Genomic DNA, 25436 nt, shown 5'->3' with positions numbered 1-25436 from the left:
GACCTCTAGAGGGACCCTGGGACTGTTCTCAGAAGACGAGTCTCAAGGAATCTTTTTTTTTTCTTTTCTAAATTGCACCCTATGGCTTTACTTTATCTAGCCTAAACACCAGCTCCTTTAATAATTTGCTACCATGTCCTCATCCCCTGCTTCTGTACCTGTGACATGCAGGATCTCAGCCTGGGTTCATTTCATATTATCCTCTGCTCTGATACCTAAAGTACAGGCAACTGTTGCATGTTTAGATTGCTGCAACACAAACCTGGGTTCTGCTACTGCCCAGTGACTCTTCAGTGTCTAAGGTATTCTATCTAAAGCTTGGCTGTGGGTTCTGCTACTGCCCAGTGACCCTTCAGTGTCCAAGGTATTCTATCTAAAGCTTGGCCCCTCACCTAGAATTCTCTCTCCTCCCGTTTACCTTTTACACTCAGGTGGCATCCGTCAGATTCCTCACTTTGAAACTTTTCTCCCATCTCCCATTCATGGAAAAGTTCCACCACTTGCAAACTAATTCCTCTCTTCTTTGCTGTCTTGAAGTTCTTGACAATTCCCCTTCTCAAGCTTCAGTTTATCCTGAGTTCCACATTCCCCTCGGGTTGTCTAACTTACTTCTATTCTCGTCTATATTTCTTCGTCGATGCAATCTGGTTTCTGAGGTTTTGGAATTCTTTCTAGTTAATGTCACAGATATTCATACTGATAATTAGCTTGCCTTTTCTTTCCCAAAAATACATAGTCTTACCCTGTAGTCCAGACTGGCCTGAAACTCCCAATCCTCCAGACTCCTGTATGCTGAAATAACATGGGTTTCACCACCCAAATTATCTTTCTTGCCTTAATTTGACATCAGTATCTAAGACAGTTTGTCCCTCTAATTGATATGCTCTTGACTCCTTTATCTCACTTCTGATCTTTCTACCTAACGGTCTCATCCCGTTTTACTTCTAACATTTAGGCTTCTCCAGAACTTTTCTTGTTCTAATAAAATGTCACTTTCCTACGCCTTTTTTTTTTCCTGTCATGTCAAAGTTCCAGCCCTTTGGAATGTGTTTGTTTTTTTTCTTTTTACACATCAAGGCTCTCTAGGTCTTCAAGATCAGCACCATGCCTACCTAATCTTATGTTCCTTTCTGTTTTTATCTTACAACTCTGAGACGCCTTATATGACCATTTAGGAATCTCTGTCTTTAAGGGAACAATACTCAAAGCGTTTACTGCATTACAAACTGCACGGCATACTGTGCACCCTCAGTACTTATGACCTTCTTCCTCCTGTCCGCATAGCTCCATGTGGCTTGTTTGGAAAACCGTGGTTGGATTCCAATTTTGATACTGGCTGCGGAGGAAAATAGGACTATAAAAGGTCAATTAGCCAGGCAGTGGTGGCCATGCCTTTAATCCTAGCACTCGGGAGGCAGAGGCAGGAGGATCTCTGGGCGTTCGAGGCCACCCTGGTCTACAGAGCAAGCTCCAGGACAGGCACAAAGCTACACAGAGGGGTGGGGGAAGCCAATTAAAGAAGTGGTTCATTGGTTGGGTGAGTCTGGTGACTTGGGTTATGTGACGCCTACATGGCCCCTTAAAGCTCCTTTTCAGCCTTAGACCTATGTCTCTAAAACAAACATATCAGCCCACAAGCATCTCACGACGCCCTCCAGCTTCAATTTCCACGTTCTCTGAAAAACTACGAAACTGCCGCAAGCAAAGTAGAGATCAAGCTAAGAAAATCAACAACGCATGCGCATTTCCTCACCTCAACTGTCTTCCGGGCCGCCATGAATGGCTGCCCCAAGCAATGCCTATTTCCCGAGAAAAGTCATTATTCGCTATATGTTCTTTTGCCTCATCTATTCATACCTACATTTTATTTGTGCTGAATAAAATTAACTGGCTAATTAGATTCCACAAACACAGGAGGGATGCCTATATATTTTGAACAGGCACAGAGAGGGGCAGCCTGACCTTGGAAGTGGGGTAGGGGGCCTGCCACGGGTCCTTCCGAGGGTGACATTCAGCCGGCGGTTCGAGGAGACGGACCTTCCACCCTAGACCATGGCCAAGTTCCTCCGTAACTTCGCGGAGAAGGCCCCGGGGCTCGTATCCGGTGAGCGCGGCCTGGGGGAGGCTCGCGGGGGGCGGGGGAGGAGTGTGCCGTGGGCACCCAGGGGCCCGCGGGCGTCGACAGGGCCGTCCGGAGGCAGCCGTAAGGCTGCAGCCTCGCCCGGCCTGCTCCCGGCTTCTTCGGGCCCTAACCGCTCCCGTGAAGAGGGTCGTGTGAAGAAGCCTGGCTTCCCTCCGCCACGAACGCCATGAGGCCCCCTTACCGTGCCCTGGAGACCTGGGGAGGGGAGGGCGGAAACAGGGAAAAGTCGCACGTCAGGCCTCCTTAGGTGGTCTGGCGAAGCATCTGGAAATCATCAAAAAATTTTCAAGACCGGTAAGACCTTTGAAAGTTGTGTTTGCTTACCGCCTGGGTCAGAGCCTAGAGAAGCCTGAGTCCGGCGAAGGGAAGTTGGAAGGCAGGGATCAATGTCCCTGCCCCAGTCCGCATAGATAGCGGTGCCTGTCGGCAGTCGTCTTTGTCATGGTGGCTTGGCTTCCGTGGGCTTGCTGTGTTTGGAAAGCCTGGTAGACCGCCGTATCGCTGATGAACACTGAATAGTCACACGCCTGAGTAATATATTCTGTCAGTACCGTTCTCTTCTGAGCAGCAGATTATTCGTTGTATTTCTGAAGCGGGAGGTAAAATTTACTTTTTTTTCTCTCTTCTATATTGTACTACACGTGGTTGAAGATCAGATTTTTCAAATAGCTAAATTTCTAAATGTTCAGATAAAATATGAATAGAAAGCGAATTTTAAAAACGTGCTTCTGAGCTTATTTTGCTGTGTTTGGACGCTTAGTAATTTGTTTCCTCCTCCCCTTCAGCAGCAGCCAAACAACAATGAGCTATTGAATACCGTAGAGTACCAGACTCTCTAAATACTGGCTTCCCTCCTACAGAACACTAACTAGTGGGCTAGTAAGCCGTTTTCCACATTTTCCCAAAGCATTTCTTGTTTTCAGCTTTCCCTTTACTAAGATTGTCACACTATCTGTTGCAAACCGTTAGGATTTTTACATCAATACACTCAGAAGGCTTGACGCTTGGACTTTGGTGGTTTAAGGTGCGATTTTTAATATTTCATATGGAAGTTTTTTTCCTAACAGTATGATTTTCGCATCATTTAGGTAGCTTGTATTCAAGAATTTAAAACTGGTTTTACTGATAAAAATCAAAAATAAGACCCATTACCAATGTTATCTTTTGTCATACAACACATACCTCTTTCTACTATTGTGAGTAATTGAAAGGTAATTTGTTCTCCAGAAGTACTGATGTGGGGCTCTGACGGGGCCAGAATATCAGGTGGATTTTGCTCTACAGCGTAGGCTGCTGTATTAAATGTGACTAATCTCCCGTTCCCCAGGGTTTGTAGCTTTATCATCAGATCTCCCCAGGAAGGTCAGCATCTGGTTTCTCTCCCCTGGGGATCTTATTTGGGTTTCACCAGTTTTTCCATTAATGTCTTTCACTTCTAGGTTCCAGTTCGGGGTATTATCTTACAATTAGTTGTCATTCTCTCCAGTCTCCCCTTTCTTAGGTCTAATCTTTGAAAATTCAGCAACTTTGAGGTATCTGTCTAGATATCCTGAAGAATGTTCCCCAAACTGGTCATCTTGAGTTTCTCTGCTGATTAGTCTGGAAATAGGGATTTTGAGAAGAATCTCTTTTTTTGGTTTTTTTTTGTTTGTTTGTTTTGGTTTTTCGAGACAGGGTTTCCCTATGTAGGTTGGCTATCCTGGAACTGGCTTTGTAGACCAGGCTGACCTCGAACGCAGATCCATCCTCCTGCCTCTTCTTCCCAAGTGCTGGAATTAAAGACATGAAATACCACTACCTAGCCCATACCCATATCCTGATCTAATAAGATCTTCCACTGCTAACCTAATGTTTTCACTTCTGCCTGTTTTTATTTTTGACAGTTTCATACATTTATATAATGAATTTTAGTCCTTTTCATGCGCACACCATTCCCCCTCCCTCTCCTAGACCTCTTCTCAGCAAGTCCACCTCCTACATTTACCCCCTCCCCCCCAAAAAAGAATGTTATTTTACAATGATATAATGGTGGTGAACAGCCTTATGTCTTCTTTTGTCTCTATACTCATTCTTTAGAAGCCAGTAACCAAAATAGGAGGGTTTTTCTGTTAGAGTGGTGGATGGATCCATCTTCTATGTAGATCAAGTAGAATTCTGTAAGAAAGATCTGTCTCCATTTTTTTCCCATTTCTTTTTTTCAATTGTACATTGCACTGGCTCATTTAAATTTATTCCATGCTTCTCATATCTAATTATGTGTCATTTATTGCTGAGATTGTGCCAGCCATGGCCATCTGTAGATCTTTTAAGTTGGCACCTCTGCCCCTTAACATGCCTTGTCTTTTTGGTTCTACATGATGATGAATCTTTTTATTTTCTCAGCCCAGCCTTAGAATTGGCCATTTCTCCAAGAAGCCCTAGTTACTTTTATTAAACAATGAAATTACAAATTACCATCTAGGTACTGGGTTTTTTCCTTGCTGCTAGAGTCCATTTTTAAAGTTGACAGTGAACAGTTTCATTTGCTGTGATAAACACCATAGCCAAAAGCAGCTGGAGAGGAAAGGGTGTGTTTCATCTTTACAGCATGAAATCCATCATCCAGGGAAATCAGGGCAGGAACCTAGAGCCAGCTTCAGAGACAGACCATGGAGGAGTGCTGTTTGCTGCTTGCTCCCCATGACTTGTTCAACCTACTTGTTTTGTTTGAGTTTTTTGGTTGGTTTTTTGTTTGTTTGTTTGTTTGTTTCTGAAGCAGGGTTTCCTCTGTGTTGCTCTGGCTGTCCTGGAACTCACTCTATCAACCAGGCTGGCCTTGAACTCACTCTGCTTCCCAAGTGCTAGAATTAAAGGTATTTGTCACCACCACCCTACTCAGACTGCCTTTTTACAGCACCCAGACCTCCAGCCAGGGGTGGCACCATCCTGAGTGAGCTGGACCTTCTCACATCAATCACCAATCAAGAAAATGCCCCACCGGCCAAACTGGTAGGGGCATTTTCTTAATTGAGGTTCCTTCTTACCAAATGACTCTAGCTTGTCTAGCTTGTGTCAAGTTGACACAAAATTAGCCAACACAACAGATATTCAGACACATACTTATATTTGCATGTTAGTCTGTATAGATAAATAAATGATGATAGAGATGGCTCAGTAGTTAAGAGCACTTCTTGCTCTTGCAGTTTCCTTTTTGTTTGTTTGTTTTTCTTTTATTTGTTATTATGTATACAGTGTTCTGTCTGCATTTATCTATGCAGGCCAGAAGAGGGCACCATATCTCATTATAGATGGATATGAGCCACCATGTGTGGGCTGGGAATTGAACTCAAGACCTCTGGAAGAGCAGCCAGTGCTCTTAACCTCTGAGCCATCTCTTCAGCCCTGTTTTTTTGTTTTTCCAGACAGGGTTTCTCTGTGTAGCTCTGGCTGTCCTGGTACTCACTATGTAGTTCAGGCTGGCCTCGAACTCAGAGATTTATCTCTGACTCCAAAGTGCTATGAAAGGCATGTGGCACCACTGCCCGACTGCCTTTGCAGTTTCTTTATGTGTTTCTCTCCTCCATTTGTGTGTCTCTGTCTCTCTTTGCCACAACTTCAGTCCAGAAACAGTGCTCTACCACTGAGCTACATCTCCACACTCTGCTGATTTCGTCATTACTTCTCCTACTGAATTAATTGATGTGAAATAGTGAACACATCAAGGAATTTTGGCTTATGATTCTAGGGAATTTCTAGCAGATTTAGGAGTTTGGATGATTGATTGGTTTTGATCTTTCAAGACAGGGTTTTTTCTGTGTAGCTATGGCTGTCCTGGAACTCACTTTGTAGACCAGGCTGGCATTGAACTCAGAGATCTCCTTGCCTCTGCCTCCCGAGTGCTGAGATCAAAGGTGTGCTCCACCGCCACCCGGTGTAGTCTAGTTTCAATTGCTGTTACCAATACATGTAAATTTTATTTGTATTATGAGTGCAGTTTTTGAAAGGGGGTGCAACTGTGCTCTAGTGAAAGAGATTTAATCCAGCACACATTGCTAAGGGTACCAGAAATGGATACTAACTGATATAATTCCATTTAGACTTGTAGCCAATATCGTGATGAGCTTCAATCTTACTATTAAAGGATGCTGTTCTACGTATCTTCTTACCCTTCTGGACTCCTTCTCTTCAAGTACGATGTTTCTACAAAGAAAAATGAATAAATTGCTTTGTCTTTGTTTCAAATTAGGAACCAGTAACTTTACAGTTAATTAGATTTGCCATTCAGAGGTGAGTAAATACTAGCTGGCCACTGTGAGTCCTAGCATAATTGACTGCTTAGAGCTTCCTGTCAGTTGAGTGGCCCTGTGACACAGGTGTTCTGCATCTCTAAAAGCTTCTTGTTAGCAGGGAGCAGCAGCTCTGACTTTTCACACCCACTGCACATTCGGTCCAAGCAGTGAGTGGATGTGATACATGAATAAATATTTGTGTCCAGCCCACACATCTGCTTCTTTCCATCTCTAGTGAGTTCATCCTGGGTTTTTTGTTTTGTTATGTTTTGTTTTCCAGCTGCTGTGACTTACTCGAAGCCTCGATTGGCCACATTTTGGCAATACGCCAAGGTTGAGCTGGTTCCCCCAACCCCTGCTGAACTCCCTGCAGCTATTCAGAGTGCGAAAAAAATAATTCAAAGTGCTAAAACTGGTAGCTTCAAACATCTTACAGTTAAGGTAACTATGGGCTATGAAAAAGTATGTTTGTGATAGAAAATGTCTGTATTGGGGAATTTTTCCAATTCTTTTGGTTAATATATCTATTTCCCAATAAAGTAGAATCCAGCATAATGAGAGAGAATCTTTTTTGGCTGCTAAGAAATTTTGTAATCTGGATAGAAATAATTTAGCTAATTCTTTGTCTTGGTCTTAGAGCATAAAGGTGAGCATCTTGAATAACTGGCAGCCTTGATTTCCTTCCTAATATTAGCTAGTATAGTATAATCTGATGGCCGCTTTTGCTGGTTTTTTCTTTTTGTTTTTTGTTTTGTTTGTTTTGTTTTTGGTTTGGTTTGGTTTGGTTTTGTCCTAGAATTATCCCCATTTCATCTAAAAACCTCTAGAATTATTACGCAGAACAAAAATGCTAAAATCTGGGTTTTCAAATTGCATGTATGTTAAAGGCCACAAGAATTGGAACTTGACTTTTAAGTCCCAGTTTTAGTAACTGCTGGGGCTAGAGCCCTCACCTAGGGAGTGGGTGGCAGGAGGCTTCTGGTGGCCTCTGGCATAACCAAAGGGAAAATGACCTCCAGAAATGCCTCTGTTAATAGTAGTAAAGGCATCTAAGTATTTTTTTTTTTCAAGTAGAGTTTCTAGATCCAAGTTTGTGTTTGAATGAAACAGTGATTTCTAGAACCATGTGTGGGTTGTTTTGTTGGTTTTTTTTTTCCTCTCTCTTCAAGGGCTTAGAACATAAAATGAATATTGAATACTTGGAAAGAATTAAACCAAATAATAGTAAATAAAAATGAAGAAAATGAGGTGTAAAAGGGAAGAAGACAGAGTTCTTCATCTTTGATGGACAGAAGTGTCTATTTAGAGACAAGCCTTCCTATGAGTGCCCTGTCTGATGTTTGAACCACTTCCAGGATGTGGGTTGTTTTAGGACCCATAAAGTGTCTCATAAAGTAATAATGAAAGGGTTAAGTCAGTTCAGGTCTTTAAAAATTCCTTTGAAAGAATTTATAAGCCCATTTGACTTACAAAATTGAAAGTTCAAGGTTCTCAGAAGTTGAACATTGAACATCAGTAATTCCTGACTTTGGCTAAAACTCTTCTGTAGTTTTGAATAGCATCCTTATGTTCTCTGTCAATCTGAGAGAATAGTTTCAAATATGTGTTGGGTTTTTTTATTTGTTTGTTTATTTTTTAAAGTATCTTAAAATTTGTGCTTTCTCTTTTCCAGGAAGCTGTGCTGAATGGTTTGGTGGCCACTGAGGTGTGGATGTGGTTTTATGTCGGAGAGATCATAGGCAAACGTGGCATCGTTGGCTATGATGTGTGAAAACTGACCTTCACATCTGATTTTATTTGAGTTCTTTCAATATTCTTGGACCACATGTAATGAGACTGCTATCTGAATAAAATACCAACTGTCAAATAGCAGTGTTTCTCTGTCAAGTACTGCATAGATGGTCACAGTTTTTCCTTTTCTGATAGTAAGTTATGTTGTCTTTGGCCTTGTTCCATTGGTACAGGTTTGAGTGTGTGTCTGTTTAACCTGCAATTAGAAAAGATGAGTGTGAATACATCTATATGTGTGTGTGTGTATACATATACATATATGTGTATTATATAATACATATAACATATACATATATATGTATTATATATGGTACATAATACATGATGATACAATTTTAATTCAGAGATTTAAAACATTATTATGCAAGCATAGTGGCCAATATCTGTAGGCTTAGCCATTGAGAGGAAGAGTTGGGAGATCACAACAGATTCGAAGACAAGTTTATCTACATAGTTCCAGGCAGCCATAGTTATACAATGAAACTCCTATCTTTAAAAAGAGAGAGACACCAAAAATTTAAGCAGATGTAGTGGCATACACCAGCGACTGAAAAGACTGAACTAAGATCCCTTGAATTGAGGAGTTCAAAACCAGCCTGATCATATAATATAATGAGACCTTGTTTCAAAAGGAGCTATGGGGGGGGGGGGCAGGAGTTTAAGGTCAACTTGGCCTAGATGAGACCTCATCTCAAAAATAATAATTACAAAAAAGAAAATTGGATTATTTGTCTCAACTATTCTGTAAAAGTGTTGGGGGTACTTGTCAATTTGAATATTTGCCTCAAGAAAGAATAGTAGGGGGTAGTATTCTTCGATGTATGTTTATAATGACTTTGACAGTAGAACAAGGTGGAAGAGCTATGTATCGGGATGGTCTGGTGTGGTGGCATGCTCCTCTCATCCCAGCTCTTATGAGGCAGAAGCAGGCAGATCTTTGAGTTCAAAACTTTCCTGGTCTGTACCTAGTGCTACAACAGCTCTGTCTCTCTCTCTCTCCCTTTCAAAGAAAAAAAATCTAACTGGGACGTGTCATATTCATCTGGTTTTATGACTTTGGTAGCTTTGCAAGATGCAGTAGATAACAATTAGGACAGTGTCATCCAAGAGTAAGTGGTGGATCATAGCCTGAAGTAAACAGTGATTAGCATCAGTTTGTCTGGATGTAAGAGGAGGTACTGATCAGCATTGCCTTCTGCTGCAGCCTGAGTCTCTGCTTGGCTGAGGGGTGTTTCTAACCTGTTCTTAATTGTTACAGCTGCTGATAAGCAAGGTTCTTGTACATTTCTTGTAAAAACATATGGTCTACAGTACAATATTGATCATAGTGTTCAGCTTTTGTCCTCTTAATCCCACATTTGTATCCTGCATTTGGAACAGTGCTGCTATACACTAGTGAAGAAACAACACAGCTTTTCTAGAGATAACAAGGTCACCGTGGAGACTGCTACTCTTCCAAAATATGAGATGGTGTTCAACATGAGCACAAGTAATCAAAACTGAAATCACTCTGTTTCCAGAAATACCCATTGTATAGGTTGCATCAAAGTGAAGGACTGCCGAGGACTTCTGTGGTGGTTTAGGGGAATTTCTCTTCCATGTAGTACATGACTGGTAAAATTAACCAGGCGAAGCACATAACGATGCTGTGAAGTCAGCCAGTGCCTGCTGTAGCTCACAAAATTCATGCTATGTAATGTTCCTTTTTAAGTAACAGTCACACCAGAAGGCCCTCAGTTTCTACTTCACTACTTCCTCCTTCACCCTACAGCATACCTCTGACTGACTCACAATATGTGTCTAGAGTCCCTTAGATTAGAATAGCATTGGGCTGCTGTAGTCATTGCTGGATTTCACCAGGCTGCTTGCCTTCAGTGCCTCCACATACCTTACCTCTTAGCAGAGAACGGTATGGGTTCGTGAAAGTTGTGAATGCTGAGTGCTTTTTGTTGTTGTAGTTCAGTTGTTTATATGTACCATCTAAGTTCCGAGTACTTCCTAGATATAGAAGCCTCTTTAAGACTCTTCCCTCTTCTGGGAGCCCAGTCTGGTTTTTAGATGAAAATAGAGGAAGATGCACTTGAAAGAGGCTAACCCAGACTACTTTGAGAAGTTAGACCATGAGAGGTCTGGAGATAGCCTAAAATAAACCAGGGAGGCACACTTGCTCTCAATTATATCACTCAAGAGTGAGGCCAGAGGTTCAAGAGTACAAGGCTAGGCTAGGCTACTTAGAGCCCCTGTCTCAAACCAGGAGAATATAAGAAGGGAGTAAGGTATGAAACAACCACAAAGCTAGTCTGTGGCAAAAAACAGGTGTGCACCTGTAATGCCAACAGAGAAAATGGAACAGGACAATCTGAAGGCTCTTCTGGAGCACTGGCTGCTCTCTTCCAAGAGAACCCAGGTTCAAATCCCAGCACCTTCATGGCAGCTAACAACCATCTCTATCTAACTCCAGGTCCAGGGCATCCAGGGCCCACTTCTGGTCTCTGGGCACCAGGCATGCACATAGTGAACAGATATACATGCAATGTAGGCGAAACACCCATACCAAAAAAAAAAATTATATATAGAGAGAGATGATGGAGGAGGGTTATCTGTCTATTGTGTTATTTTCATTGGTCAATAAAGAGACTGCCTTGGCCCTTTGATAGGACAGAAAATTAGGTAGGCGGAGTAAACAACAGAATGCTGGGAAGAGGACAATGGGGCAGATGCCATGGAACCAGCCACCAGGTCAGACATGCTGAATACTTCCCGGTAAGCCACCTTGTGGTTCTACACAGATCATTAGAAATGGATTAATCAAGATGTGAGAGTTAGCCAGTAACTAACTCTCTAGAGATAATGGGCCAGGCAGTGCTTAAATGAATACAATTTGTGTGTTGTTATTTCCGGGGCTAAGCTAGCTGGGCGGGAGCTGGGCGGGACAAAAACAGGCCTGCCCGCAGTTTCCTATTACAGAGAGAGGTAGGTAGATAGATTTGTTTTTTGAGACAGGCTTTTTCTGTGTAACAGCCCTGGCCATCCTGGAGCTCACTTTGTAGACCAGGCTGGCAGGTGGATCTCTGAGTCTGAAGCCAGCCTAGTCTACAGAGTGAGTTCCAGGACAGCCAGAGCTGTTACACACAGAAACCCTGTCTCAGAGAAGAACAGAAAAGGTAGCACACCTGAAATTTCTGGCACAGTGGGCACTCTGGAAGAACAGTATGTCTGAAGTAGTGGACAGGGGACAGGAGTGAGGGATAAAGCCAGAATGTTGATAAGAACATGAAATACATTTTATGCCATATTAAGAATTGCACGGCCTGGTTGTGTACAGCAGCAGGATATGCTGAAGATCCTTAACTAGAAGGATCATGAGGCCAGCCTGGCTATTCCATGGAGCCAGAAAGATGACTCAATGGGTAAAGCTACTTGCCACTAAACCTGATACTTAAATTCAAATCCCTGGAACACACATGGTTAAGGAGAGAAGCAACTCCTGTAAGGTGTCCACTGACCTTCACCTGTGTCCAGTCATACCCATCTGCTAATACAATTTCTTTTTAGGAAAAGGATTTGATTGGGACTGGAGATGTACAGCTCAGTTGGCCGATTTCTTGCCTTGCACACACAAGGCCTTGGGCTCAATTCTCAGCCTTGCATAAACCAGGCCTGTGACACGTGACCTATAATCCCAGCCCTTGAGAGGTTGAAGGAAGAAGATCTCTGAATTTGAAATCAGACTGATCTGATTACAGAGCTAGTTCCAGGGCAGACTCCAAAGCTACAGAGAAATTCTGTCTCAAACAAAACAAACACATAATGTCAGTAAACAGCAAAGACTTTTTGTTGAGTCTTGTTTTGCTTTTTGCAGACTTTTTATGTGTAGGAATGTTTTGCCTTCAAGTACTTATGTGCACCAAATGTGTGTCTGGTGCTCAAGGAGGTCTAAAAGAGAGTTGAATTTCCTGAAAATTCCTGGGTTATAAATGGTTGGAGCCACGAACCAATTCCAGGTCCTATTCGAAATCAACAAGTGCTCTTAACTGCTTGTCCTCTCTCCAGCCTCGGATTCTTTCATTATTTTAAGAGTAATGTGAAGGCAAACATCTTGCTGCACACACAGAATTCAAGCACTTCAGAGGCAGAGGCCAGCTAGGGCTACAAAACAGATCCCCAGAAAACCAACCCCTAGGGGTAAAGCACCTGCCTCGTATGAACAAGACCCTGGGTTTGATCATCAGTGCTGCCAAAAGAGACAGGAGAAGAGAGAGAGAGAGAGAGAGAGAGAGAGAGAGAGAGAGAGAGAGAGAGAGAGAGAGTAACCAGGTAGCCTAGACTGGCATTGAGCCATTGAGCTCACTATGGTAGATGAGGTGATATGGAACTCTCAGAGATCCTCCTGCCTCAGCCTCTGCCTTTCGAGTGCTGGGTTTAAAGTTGTGTGCCACCACCACCCAACTAGCTGTTTATATTTTTAAAACACTTGTACTGACTGTCTCATTTAGCCCTCCACTTTCTTTAAAACGCATTACATTTAGGATTTACCTTCCTAACAGATCAAAGGTCAAGCTCTGAGCAGGGGCAACAATGAGGACTGGCTAGGACTTGTGGGTAGTAAGGAAGGAAGCACAAATGGGGTCCAAACAGCGGTGCTGTGCTGCAGTCTGTCCCAGCTACGCTCATGATCCCTGCGATCGATGCCCCTGAGGTATATTTCCATAGATCATCCTGCTTTCCTACTGCCTCAACTCTGTTTTGAGCCACTCTCAAGCTATGCCAAGATTTATTGCCTCTTAGGCAGCAATCTTCCTAACCCTAAATGCCATATAGCTTTGTGGGACTTCTTATCCCTTAATTAGCTTGATTTTCATTTCTACAAGGACACAAATTGCCCTGACTGTGCCCTCTGGTGATGAGTACCAGCGCAGTGCACCAGGGACACGCTAGAGCAGTGTACTTCCCTGTACCCACACAGAAGCCTCCCATACTAATTAGCACACTGGCACGCATGGCCCTTAACAATCTATCTTTGACTTTGCCTTAATCCCAATTTTAATTACCAAATATTGTTTGGTCACATAGTTTCTAATCAGTTCCCATAAAAACACAACTTTTAAATATTAAGTCATGTGATTGTCTACTACTGCCTATGGTTGCCTCCGGATCACCAGATTTTATCTCTTGACCATTTTGTCTCCTGGTTCATTGTCACTCTATAACAGTGGTTCTGAGCCTTTCTAACACTGCGATCCTTCAATACAGTTCCTCATGTCATGGTGACTCTCAGCCATAAAATTACTTGGTTGCTATTTCATAACTAATTTTACTACTGTCACGAATTGTAATGTAAATATCTGATGTGTAGGATGTCTGATATGTGACACACCTCCCATGAGGGGTCACAACCCACGGGTTAAGAACCACTGCCATACTACTTGGCAATTTCAACATAGATGTGGGTCATTGGTTTCCAAACAATGGTCCCTGGACCACAGTAGCATCACTTTTACCAAGAATATTTTTTAAAAATTATTTATTTTATATGTTTGTGGAACACTTGTGGTGAAGAGAGGATAACATGTAGGCGCTAATACTCTCCCAAAATGTGGTTTCCAGGGATCAAACTCAGGTCTTCAGATTGGAGGCAAGCACCCTTACATGCTGAGCCATCTTGCCAGCCCTCACCAAGGATCTTAGAAATGAAAGTTCCCAGGTTCTATCCCAGAAAACCTGGTCGTAGAAACCTGCAGTCTGCATTTTGTTGGCTTTCCATGTAATTCTAAAGCATGCTTAACTTTGAGAAAAATCTACATAAATGATCCAACAACGTGAGCTCTTAGCTCCTCTCCAAACTCCCCAACAGTTAGCCTTTCGCCTTCCATTAGCACTGCTTCCCATAGCCTTAAAACACAGCATCCCTGTCTAACCACCTGCCAGCCCATTTCCGCAAATGCTCAACTGCATTTATCTGAATACACTTTGACCATGAGCAAAGTCATCCTCAGAACCCTGACTTTTCCCTCATTTTCCAAATTTATTTATGGTCTATAGTCTGTGGTAGTCATTCTTTAAAACACACCCTCAATTTCCTTGCCTCTCACCATGGAACTCATTTGCCAAAACCACATCCTCAGTTTAATTCAACTGCCTTAACTACTCTACGCCTCACCCATGAAGCTAAGTGAAGCTGGAGAAAACAATTGAGATGACTGGCTTCATCTCATACTCACCATCAGACCCTTAAGACAGCACTTCATAAGACCTGCCAATCATATTATATTTCTCTTCCTTAGGCCATGATTATTTCCATCGACAGATGATCTTGCTTCCCACTTGACTAAGAAAATGTAAGCAGTTGGAGAGCTTCCACTTCCGAGACATCATCCCCACACCTACCACTGTTTGCACCCATATAAATATAGATGCAAGAGTGAGTCAGCTGGCACCAGCTCTGGAGCAGGCTCAGCCTGCAGGCCTTCAGGAAGTGAGTCCCCCGGGACCTGCATCTCCCCCTGTGGCAGGCTGCCACCAAACCCTGCTGTGTATCAGCCCAGGACCAAACACAGCAAGTGGTACACTTTGCCTGAACTAGGTGCTGCAGATTGCAAGCTCCAAGCATACAGAACTCACTCGTACACATTGTGACGGACAGAATGAATGTACCCCTTCAGGACACTCTCCCTCTGCCTCAGGACCTGCCCCTTCTACCTGGCACATCACAGGTCCCCCTTCTTCAGTTCATCACCTCTTTTGAGAAGTCTCTTCAGATTTTCCCAAACTGCCCCCTTGCCTGCCCACGGATGCCTTGTACAGCCCACATCGTTGGTCTGTAGTGCTGTATTTACCTTTACGTCCCTGGCTAAGCTGTAAGCTTCTTAAGGAAGACATGGTATCCAAGTCTCTTTGCAATCCTAGCCTATCACATTATCTGGCCTGTATACAGTAGGGTTTCAAGCGATGAGAAAAGCAGACTCCACTTGCTGTGTTTGGTCCTGGGCTGATAAACAGCAGGGTTTGGTGGCAGCCTGCCACAAGGGGAGATGCAGGCCCCTGGGGACTCACTTCCTGAAGGCCTGCAGGCTGAGACTGTTCCAGAGCTGGTGCCAGCTGAGTCACTCCCGAATCTCAACCTCCTGCGTTCAAACCGATTTGGATCCTGGTTCACAGTGTTGCTTGCCTGGCTGTTCATGCAGGGATGCCTCTGCCTGCGGCCTAGGAAGGAGGAGCCAGGAGGTGGGCAGCTGAAGAGCCTGGACGGAGGACTTACACAATAGACTCCTGAAAAATCCCTGGAATGTCTCAGAAACCTACCATCTGAACTCTTTCTTTGCCAAGCCTGCATTTCAGGGACATCCTCAGTGCAGCTGAGAGAACACCATGAATAACATGCTTTTCTTTATAGGATTTTCAACATGCACCCTACAGATGGGCATTGATGAGAATTATACCTTGGGCTTCTTTTGTTGTTGTTGTTGTTGTTTGTCTTGGGGGGTTTTGTTTGTCTGTTTGTAATAGTTATTTATTTATATTTTATGTACATTGGTGTTTTGCCATGAGTGTTGGATCTCCTGGAACTAGAATTACAGACAGCTGTGAGCTGTCATGTGGTTGCTGGGAACCGAACCTGGGTCCTCTGGAAGAGCAGTCAGCGCTCTTAACCACTGAGCCATCTCCCCAGCCCCTACCTTGGACTTCTTGTGAGAAGCAAGAAAGGCTGTCTTCAGAAACTCCAGTGCCCGTGTTGTCAAATCCAAAAGCAATTAAAACACTGTTGTGTGGTTTGGAATTATAGCTTACATGTTAAACTATCTACCATTTCCCCTAAGGACCGCCCGCATTTTTACCCTGATGTCATCTCACTCTGGGTCTCAAGAGGGTAGGGAACTCAATAAAGCAAGTTAATTAAGCCAAATATGGTAGCACGCACCTCTAAGGCCAGCACTCTTAAAGCAGAGACAAAAGGATGGCTCTGTGTTCAATTCCAGCCATCAACAGAGTGAGTTCTAGGCTAACAGAACTGCAAAGTAGATCCTGCTTCAAACAAAAGCAAACTGGTAAATGTTCTAATACACCATCAATGAGAACACCATGGGAGAGTGACTACCAAGTCTAGTGACACTCGGAGTCGTGGAGCGAAAGTCAGGCAATGCAGGACTGGTGGGGAAAATGAAAGCACCAGGAATCGAGCAAGCATTAAAAGTGGGGGTTCACTTGCGCCTTATTGCAGTTTTATCTACCTTGTATATGTCAGTTTGGTATAGGATATCCAAGTGACTACCACAGCCTACAATGGCAAACTAATTTTATTCCAGTTTTTTGTTTGCTTTGTTTTTCAAGACAGGGTTTCTCTGTATAGCCCTGGCTGTCCTGGAACTCACTATGTTGGACCAGGCTGGCCTCGAATTTACAGAGATCCACCTGCCTCTGCTTCTGCCTTTGCCTCCAAAGTGCTGGGATTAAAATGATGTGTGCCACTGCCTGGCTTAATTTTTTACTTGTAAAATCTTTTTGCTTTAACTTTTTATATTTATTATTATCATGTATGTATTAATGTGTTTGAGCGTGGTATATGTGTATGTGTATGCACATGTGTGTGTGGGTGTGCACCTGTGGTCATTTGAAGAATCTAGAACATTAGAGCGCTGTCATTCTCTACTTTTTTTTAAAAAAAAGTATTTATTTATTTATACAGTATCCTGCTTGTAGGCCAGAAGAGGGCACCCGATCTCATTATAGATGGTTGTGAGCCACCACATGGTTGCTGGGAATTGAACTCAGGACCTCTAGGAAGAGCAGTCAGTGCTCTTAACCGCTGAGCCATCTCTCCAGTCCTCTACTTTATTTTCTTCAGACAGGTCTCTCCTTGAACCTGGAGCTAGCCTGGCAGCCAGCAGGCTCCAACAACCCCCCTGTCTCTGACTCTTCTTCTATGCCCTCTTCTCCCCGAGTTGAGTTGTATGAGAACATGCCCAGCTTTTTACATGGATTCTGGGGGATTTAACTCGGGGCCTCATGCTCACACAGTTACCCACTGAACTAGCTCCACAATCTTTCAATTTAGATTTACTTTTTAAAAGAAAAAATATTTATTTCAGTTTTTTGAGACAGGGTTTCACTCTAACCCAAGCTGTAGCTCTCTACATAGATCAAGCTGGCCTCCAACTTACAGTGATTCTCCTGTCTCTGCTTCATACATGCTGAGTTTACAAGGACATGCTACAGAACACACTGATCTTTTTATTTGTTTGTTTTTTGTTTTGTTTTGGTTTTTTTTTTTTTTGGAGGGGATGGGTTTTGAGACAGGTGTCTTTATATCTGTGTATATTTGGCTGTCCTGGAACTCATTTTGTAGACCAGGCTGGCCTCGAACCCACAGAGATCTGCCTGGCTCTGCCTCCCAAGTGCTGCTGAAATTAAAGCCATGTACCACCATGCCCAGCATTGCTTTTAGAGACAGGTTTTCTCTGTGTAGCCCTGGCTGTCCTGGAACTCACTCTGTAGACCAGGCTGGCCTTGAACTCAAAGAGATCCGCCTGCCTCTGCCTCCCAAATGCTGGGATTAAAGGTGTGGTGTCTTCTGCCACTGCACAGCTTGCACTAATATTTTTTAGTTAAAATATTTTTTAATTTTACATATCAACCCCATTTTCTCCCCTTTCCCCTTCCCCCACTCCCCCACAACCCCCTCCCACGCGACTTTTTTCAAAACATAATTTTTTATTGATTCTTTGGGACTTTCACATCATGCACCCCAATCCTGTTCATTTCCCAAGCCCTGCATATCCATCCTTCCTTGTCCCCATAGCATCACCCCCAAAATTCTAAAAATATTCGTTAAAAACAAAACATTTTGATGATCCATCTTTCCCTCCGCTCCAACATCTCTCCATTCCTCTTAGTGGCACTGAAGCTCCGTGTGTCCTGCTCTACCCTTCTGTTCACTCAACTTTACTCGCAAATATGCACTGCGATGAGTTGCTGCCTGGTTGGAGGGCTCCAATTTCTGATACACCATCATCACTGCACCCTCAATGAAACGCCTCTTAACTATCCTACTGTTATGTGGGTCTGGGCGGGAGCTGATTTGGTCAGTCTGGGTCACTGGGGCCGCCCTTCTTGCCCATCCTGAGTGTGGGGCCAGCTCCTCTGCTGTAGCCGCCAGTGAAGGGGAAGGTCAGCTCTCCCAGGGCCAGCAAAGGGCAGTGCCAGCTCAGCATGCCCCTTGGATTTCAACACGCATAGTTCCTGTGGCCCTCTGTGGTAACATGGGTCACAGAAGAGATCAACACAAACTCCAGCTGCCACAGAACCATGGACTCAGACATGGTCCTTGACAGCAGTTTGACCCTGGATGTTCACCATGGCCCCAAGTGGTAGCTCACATCACTTAGATCTGCATGGCCCCTATGGTAGCATGATCCTCAGACATCAACATGGCCACACATGGCAGCCTAGACCTCAGGCATCCATGTGGTCTTTGGTGGCAATACAGGTATCGGACATTGACACAGACTCCAGCTGCAGTAGGACCACAGACCCAGATAGGGTCCTCAGCATTAGCCTGAGCCCAGATGTCACCATGACCCCAGGTGGCAGCACAGGTCACTCGGGCAGCATGGCCCCAGTGGCACAAGGCCCTGGGACATGAACATAGCCCCAGATGTGGCCCAGGCCCCAGGTAGTCACATGGCCTTTGGTGGTAACAGGAACCACAGAATATCAAATGGGCTTTGGCAGATCCATGAACCCAGACATGGTCCTGGGTGGCAACACAGGCCACCCAGATCAGTATGGTCCTCGCAGCAGCATGGCCCTCAGACACCAACATGGCCTCAGGTGATGGGTCAGACCCTGGGCATCCTTCAGTGGTAACAGGAGCAATGGACATAAACACAAACCCTTGCTGCAATAAAGCCATGGACATAGACATGGCCCTCAGTGGCAGTTGGGGCCTGGATGTCCCCATGGCACCAGGTGGCAGAGCAGGCCACTCAGCTCGGCATAGCCCCTGTGGTGGCACCGTCCTTAGACACCAACATGGTCACAGGTGGCGGCTCAGACCCCAGGCATCATGTGGTCTTAGGTGGTAACATGGGCCATGATATCAACACAGACCTTGCCTGGGGTAGGACCACGGACCCAGATATGACACTTATCAACAGCTAGGGCCCAGATACCACCATGGCAAGCAGGCCATCCACATCAGCCTGTTCTTCACTGCCTTTGTTTCTTCAATTCTGCTTCTTTCCACAGCACATGAACCGGTCCACATCTCTCTCTCCCATTTCAACACCATGTATTTGCTCACAATAATGGGCCTGTGGATGTCTTCAGCCAGCCAGGACCACGAGAACCCCACTGGGCCTGTGGATTCTTCAGCAAGCCTGGGCTGTCCACACTCAGTTTTTTATTGTCATTTTTCTTAGAGTTTCTATTGCTGTGATGAAACACCATAATCAAAAGCAACTTGGGAAAGGAAGAGTTTATCCGGCTTACCCTTCCAGATCATAGTCCATCACTGGAGGAAGTCAGGACAGGAACTCAAGCATGGCAGGAGCCTGGAGGCAGGAGCTGATGCAGAGGCTGTGGAGGGAGCTGCTAGTACTGACTTGTTCAACATGCTTGCTCAGCCCACTTTCTTATAGCACCCAGGGCCACCAGTTCAGGGATGGCACCACTCACAATGGGCTGGGCCCTCCTTCATCAATCACTAAGAAAATGTCCTACATTTGGATCCTAAAGAGGCATTTTCTCAATTGAGGATCCCTCCTTTTAGATAACTTCAGCTTTGTCAAACTGATATAAGACACACATAAGCCAGCACATCATTGTTTATTTGGTTTGGTTTATAGAGATGTGTATCCCAGGCTGGCCTTACATCAATCCTCCTGCCTTAGACTCCTCCGACATTACAGGAGTAAGTCACCATTCCTGGTTTAGGCTTACATTATTGTGTTAGAGTACAAAGTCTTAGAGATAGGGAGATAGCTCCGTCAGTGAAGTGACGAGTTCAATCCTAGCACCCATATTCAAAAACCAAGGTGCCAGGAATAGTGTGGCACATGGCTTTAACGTCAAGACTGGAGAGCCTGAGGCAGGCAGATCTCTATGCATTCCAGGCCAGCCTGATCTACACAGGGTTTCAGGCCAGCTAGAGCTACATAGACCTGGACTCAGAAAACAAATAAACAAACAATAATAACAAAAAAAGTGCAACATACTGGCATGCATTTATAATCCCAACACTGGGCCAGGCTGTGGTGGTATACACCTTTAATCCCATTAGTCAGGAGGCAGAATCAGGCAGAGCTATGTGAGTTCAGGGCCAGCCTTGGTCTATAGTTCTAGGAGAATCAAGGCTACACAAAGAAACCCTGTCTTGAAAAACAACAACAACAACAACAACAACAGCAACAGTAATCCCAGCACTACGATGACAAGAATCAGCCAGATTCCTTTGACTTTCTGGCCAGCCAGCCTAGCCTACTTGGTTAGGTCAAAACCAGAGAGATGGGCTGGAGGATGGATGGTACAGACGTTAAGAGCACTGGCTGTTCTTCCCAGCAACCACATGGTGGCTAATGAGAGATCTGGTGTCCACTTCTGGCAAAACACTGTGTACATAATAAATAAATAAATACATCTTTAAAATAAAAGAGCAGTGAGAGATTCTGTCTCAAATAAAAAGTGGACCACCCCTAAGAAATAAACCCCAAGGTTGACATCTGACTTCCATATGTATCTACATACATGTGTACCCACAGAGCATGAAGTCTTGGGTTTGTGCAATGGCGGCCATTTCTCATGGTTTTGTTTTTCTGTTTTCTGTTGCCTCACAAACAGTAAGCACTAAGCATGATTTTTTTAATTACTTATTTATTTATTTGATTTTTTTTTCAAAATAGGGGCTCTCTGTGTAACTGCCTTAGCTATCCTGGAACTAGCTCTTGTAGACCAGACTGGTCTCACAGAGATCCACCTGCCTCTGCCTCCTGAGTGCTGAGATTCAAAGCATATGCCACCACCACCCAGCGTATTGTTTTATTTGCATTGGTGTTTTGTCTGCATGGATGACTGTATGAGGGTGTCAGACCTTAGAGTTACAGAAAGCTGTTGCTAGCTGCCATGTGGGTGCTGAAAATTGAACCTAGTTCTTCTGAAAGAGTGGTTAGTGCTCTTAACTGCTGAGCCATTTCTCCAGCCCCCAGAGTATGATTTTTTGTTTTGTTGTAGTTGCTTGGTTTTTCGAGACCAAGTTTCTCTGTGTAGTCCTGGCTGTCCTGGAATTTTATTTGTACACTAGGCTGGTCTCGAACTTACAGAGATCACTTGCCTCTGCCTCCTGATAATGCCCTATTATGTCCTACTATAAGTATGTTTTTACACAATTGTCCATTGCTGTTTTTGTAAATTAAATTATTTTGAATAGATACATAAAAACATAAAAATTTTGCCAGGTGGTGATGTTGTATATGTCTTTAATCCCAGCACTCTGAAGGCAGAGGCAGGCAGATCTCTGTGGGTTTGAGCCCAGTCTGGTCTACAGTGCAAATTCCAGGACAGCCAAGGCTACACAGAGAAACCCATCTCAAAAAAAAAAAAAAAGACAAAATAACAACAAAACTATAGGTACTTATGGAGTGCCATGTGATGGTTAAATACATCTATACATTGTGCTGAGATAGCAGTTTTTAATTTTATTTTTATTCTATATATGGGTATTTTACCTGCATGTATGTCTATGCATCATATGCATGCTTGGTGCCTGTGGACGCCAGAAAAGGGCAATGAACCTCCTGGAGCTGCCATTACAGATGGTTGTGAGCCGCCACGTGGGTGCTTTGAATCGAACCCCAGTCCTTTGGGAAACAACACGCGCTCTTAACCATTGAGCCCACTCTCCATCCAGACAATAATTTTTTTGTTTGTTTGTTTTTCAAGACAGGGTTTCTCTACAGAGTTCACTCTGTAGACCAGGCTGGTCTTGAATTCACAGAGATCCGCCTGCTTCTGCCTCCCGAGTACTGCGATTAAAGGTGTGTGCCACCACTGCCTGGCTGGCAATAATTTCTAAAGTCTTAAAAATTAGCAAATAAATGCAATGGCAGCCGGTGATGTGGTTCATCAGGTAAAGGAGCTAGCCCCAATCCTGGAATCCACACAAAGGAAAAAGAGAGTTAACTCTCAGAAATTGTCCTTCAACCTCCACATGCACACAAGTTTTGGCACCATTGTATACACATTCACACACAGACACGTAATGTAAAAATGTTTTTAAAATATCCATTATGATCTTATTCAAAAACATGTCAAGGGGCTGGAAATTTAGTCCTTGGAAGTATGTGGGAATACAGTGTCTGCCTCATATATCAAGGCCCTCCATCTAATTCCCAGCACTGTAAACAACAACAACGTGCCAAATTACCTTTACTCAACTGGTTTTGAGAGTGATGGCGTTTGGCAAATCTTTCAGGCCAGTTATGATTGCCAGAAAGAAAATAACCAAATCCTTGTTCAAAGGTCTTTTTAAATGATAGATATCTAGTTGCTCAATACACTGTCCCTTACGGAATACATCTCAGAACTCAAGACCTGGTAGCTTCTAACGCCTCTAAGAATGTGCCTCAATCAACACATTGTCCACCTAGCTAAGGGACAGCTTCCTGGAATTAAGAAGGCAAAACCAAGGTTATAATTAACTCAGACTTCCTCCTCCTCTTGTACCTTGGCTATGACCTTAATCCTCACCTAGATTTTCCATCCCATCTATGGATAAAATTTTGTTCTGAATTAGATCTACTGAGCTGTGGTCCTGTTAGCCTTAGAGAATTGGCTGGATAACTGCAGGTAATATTAAACCACACATTTAGACTGAAGCATGACTTTTATAAACAGACATCTCGTTTAGGGATAATACTGTCAGTTTTATTCCCCCGCCCCAGTTTTTTTTTTTTTACTTGTATTAAAAACAAAGCAAACATTACTTGGTAAGGATAGATCAAACAAACTTTTTCAAGGTAATTTAGAGCAAACAGAATGTTTCCATTTCCTGGAACCACGGCAATGACAGCATAAAGGAAGAATGAGCAGGGATGATAAAATGGGTGTGACTCTGAAAATGAGCAATTTCCAGCTGGATGATTTAAAGTCAGATTTATATGATGATTAATGAGCCCACTCAAAGTCCTATCCTATGTGACCTTTACAACTTTATTTATTTATTTGGTTTTTTGAGACAGGATTTCTTTGTGTAGCTCTGACTGTCCTGCAACTAGCTCTTTAGACCGGACTGACCTTGACCTCACAGAGATTCGCCTGTTTCTGCTTTACAAGTGTTGGGATTAAAGGGATGCACCACTACTGCCTGGAAACTTTTTAAAAAAATATTTATTTAATTGTATGTCTGTATGTCTGTGTGTAAACATGAGAGTGGGTGGCCGGAGAGGACAGAAGCATCAGATGCCCCTGGAGTTGCAGGTAGTTGTGATTTACAGGCAGCTGTGAGCTGCCCTGCACAAGTGCTGGGAACTGAGCCCAGGTTCTCTGCAAGGGCAATATATACTCTTAACTGCAGAGTCTTCTCTCCAGCCTCAGGCCTCACAACGCAGGAGATGAAGTTGCCAGATTAAAGGATATAATGAGGAATTTTATTTATTTATTTATTTATTTATTATTTTATGCATATGGACATTTTGCCTGCATATATCTTTGTGTATTACACATGTGCCTGGAGCCTACGAAGGCCAGAAGAAGGCTTGGATTCCCTAGAACTGGAGTTACGGACAGCTGTTAGCAGTCTCAACCCCTGAGCCATTTTCAGCCCCTATTTATTTAGTTATTGAAACAGGGTTTCATTCTAGATTGGCCTAGAACTTATTATGCAGTTAAGACTGACCTCAAACTCCCTACCTTGCTCCCACATCAAAGTGCTAGGGTTACACGCATGAGCCATCTTGCCTGGTCTGAAAGAAGAAAAGGAAGTATCTCACCTGCTGCTATCCAGAGAAACAGAGGACAGAGATCAGAAGTTGATTCTCTACTTCTACTGTGTGTTCTGGGATGAGATTCTAGTTCCTTTAGGGTTGCATGGCAAGTGCCTTTACCACGGAGACACCTTGCCAGCCTGTGCTCTGAAGTTTTATAAGACATACTTCCTAGCAAGATATAAGGTGTGTGCTTATAATCTCAGTACTTGGGAGACTAAGGCAAGAGGATCGATATGAATTCAAGGTCAGTCTGAGCTACAGAGTGAATTTTAAGCCAGCCAACAAAACCTATAATGTGAGATTCTGTGTCAAAGAACCAAAATAATTACTAATAATAAAAAAGCACGTTTCTAGATTGTTTTCCCTCTGCCAGGGATTGAACCTAGGACCTCACGCTTGCCTGCCAAGTGTTCTAATACTGAGACACACCCCCCCCCCAGTGATAATTGAAAGCCGTCTAAAACTGTGCTCTGAGCATCTTTGAGTCCAGGCATGTATCACACGGTGGTGGAGCTACAACAATGGTTAGATGCCACAAAGCACTTGGCAATACCTTAATTGTATGTGTGTTATTAAACCCAAGGACCCAGGGGCTTCTTCTGTCTTTATCAGGAGGGCGGAACTTCTCTCCATCATACGACACAGCTCCGTTTCCTATCTCTAAGAGTCCAGTGGAGGAGTTAACAAAATAAGCACTCACAAGCCATACAAGCGCAAGGTGCGGTGAGGTCAGCAGCAGGCGTCTAGACTGCGTGTGAGGGACCCCCCAGGAGAGGCTGAGCAAGGCTGGGGTGTAGAGGGTGATACTGAACTAGAAGCCAGCCAAGGGCATGAGGAGGGGAAGATGGGTACATTAGACAAAGCAGGATCAGACGGCTCTGAGCAGCTACATGGGATGAATTCAGCAAGGCAGGGCCACAGAAGGCAAAGGGTGAAGGAGACTTAGAGTCAGTGGAGGATCTTGAAAAGGCTAAGCTTACTAAAGTATTTTAAAGGACCGCAGTCAGAGTTCCATCCTGAGAAGTTCAGCATCAGAGCACAATGCTGAGAAATCTATGGAGAACAGCAGTACATGGCAGGGTGCTTAGGAGAGGGAACACAAGCGGCAAACCAGAGCAAAGAGGCTTTCAGCACAAGGGCATACTAGAGAAGATACTCAACAAAGCATTAGGTAGGTGTGTCTGAAATTCAGAATGGTGTTTAGTGCTAGATGCACAGTTTGGGGAGTAGGCAGGACTGCTTAGGAAGGAATCCCAA

General features: G+C 43.8%; 1 protein-coding gene, 1 non-coding gene and 1 pseudogene across 4 annotated transcripts in view; 1 reads left to right on the top strand and 2 right to left on the bottom strand.

Moving 5' to 3' along the window:
• Positions 1-2945, bottom strand: part of LOC125388842 (phosphatidylinositol N-acetylglucosaminyltransferase subunit A pseudogene) — a 35197-nt pseudogene extending 32252 nt beyond the window's left edge. The window contains exon 1 of one of the 2 annotated variants that reach the window (XR_015001619.2): positions 2468-2945. The product of XR_015001619.2 is annotated as a phosphatidylinositol N-acetylglucosaminyltransferase subunit A pseudogene, transcript variant X2 (transcript). Of the gene's footprint in view, positions 1-1962; positions 2095-2467 lie in introns of those variants that run through there. The other variant, XR_015001618.2, reaches the window with a different exon arrangement.
• Positions 1965-8280, top strand: Atp5mg (ATP synthase membrane subunit g). The gene is made up of 3 exons (XM_048417181.3): positions 1965-2104; positions 6692-6852; positions 8084-8280. The coding sequence occupies exons 1-3, from the start codon at positions 2053-2055 to the stop codon at positions 8180-8182; spliced, it is 312 nt and encodes a 103-aa protein (XP_048273138.1). The 5' UTR covers positions 1965-2052; the 3' UTR covers positions 8183-8280.
• A 16412-nt stretch (positions 8281-24692) lies between these two features.
• LOC125389180 (U6atac minor spliceosomal RNA) lies at positions 24693-24822 on the bottom strand. The gene has a single exon (XR_007228417.1). It is a non-coding gene; the product is annotated as a U6atac minor spliceosomal RNA (small nuclear RNA).
• Between the last annotated feature and the right edge of the window lie 614 nt (positions 24823-25436).

This window comes from Myodes glareolus, chromosome 4 (genome assembly GCF_982192425.1).
Source record: "Myodes glareolus chromosome 4, mMyoGla1.1, whole genome shotgun sequence".
Classification (NCBI taxonomy): Eukaryota; Metazoa; Chordata; class Mammalia; order Rodentia; family Cricetidae; genus Myodes; species Myodes glareolus.
Note: the sequence above shows the minus strand (reverse complement) of the source record. Positions and strands in the feature narration are given on the sequence as shown.

Bases quoted from the DNA above. Each gene is read 5' to 3' on its own strand.
- Atp5mg (XM_048417181.3), top strand. From the start codon at position 2,053: ATGGCCAAGTTCCTCCGTAACTTCGCGGAGAAGGCCCCGGGGCTCGTA. The intron at 2,105-6,691 runs GTGAGCGCGGCC...TTTGTTTTCCAG, and splicing joins GGCCCCGGGGCTCGTATCCG to CTGCTGTGACTTACTCGAAG. The intron at 6,853-8,083 runs GTAACTATGGGC...TCTCTTTTCCAG, and splicing joins TCAAACATCTTACAGTTAAG to GAAGCTGTGCTGAATGGTTT.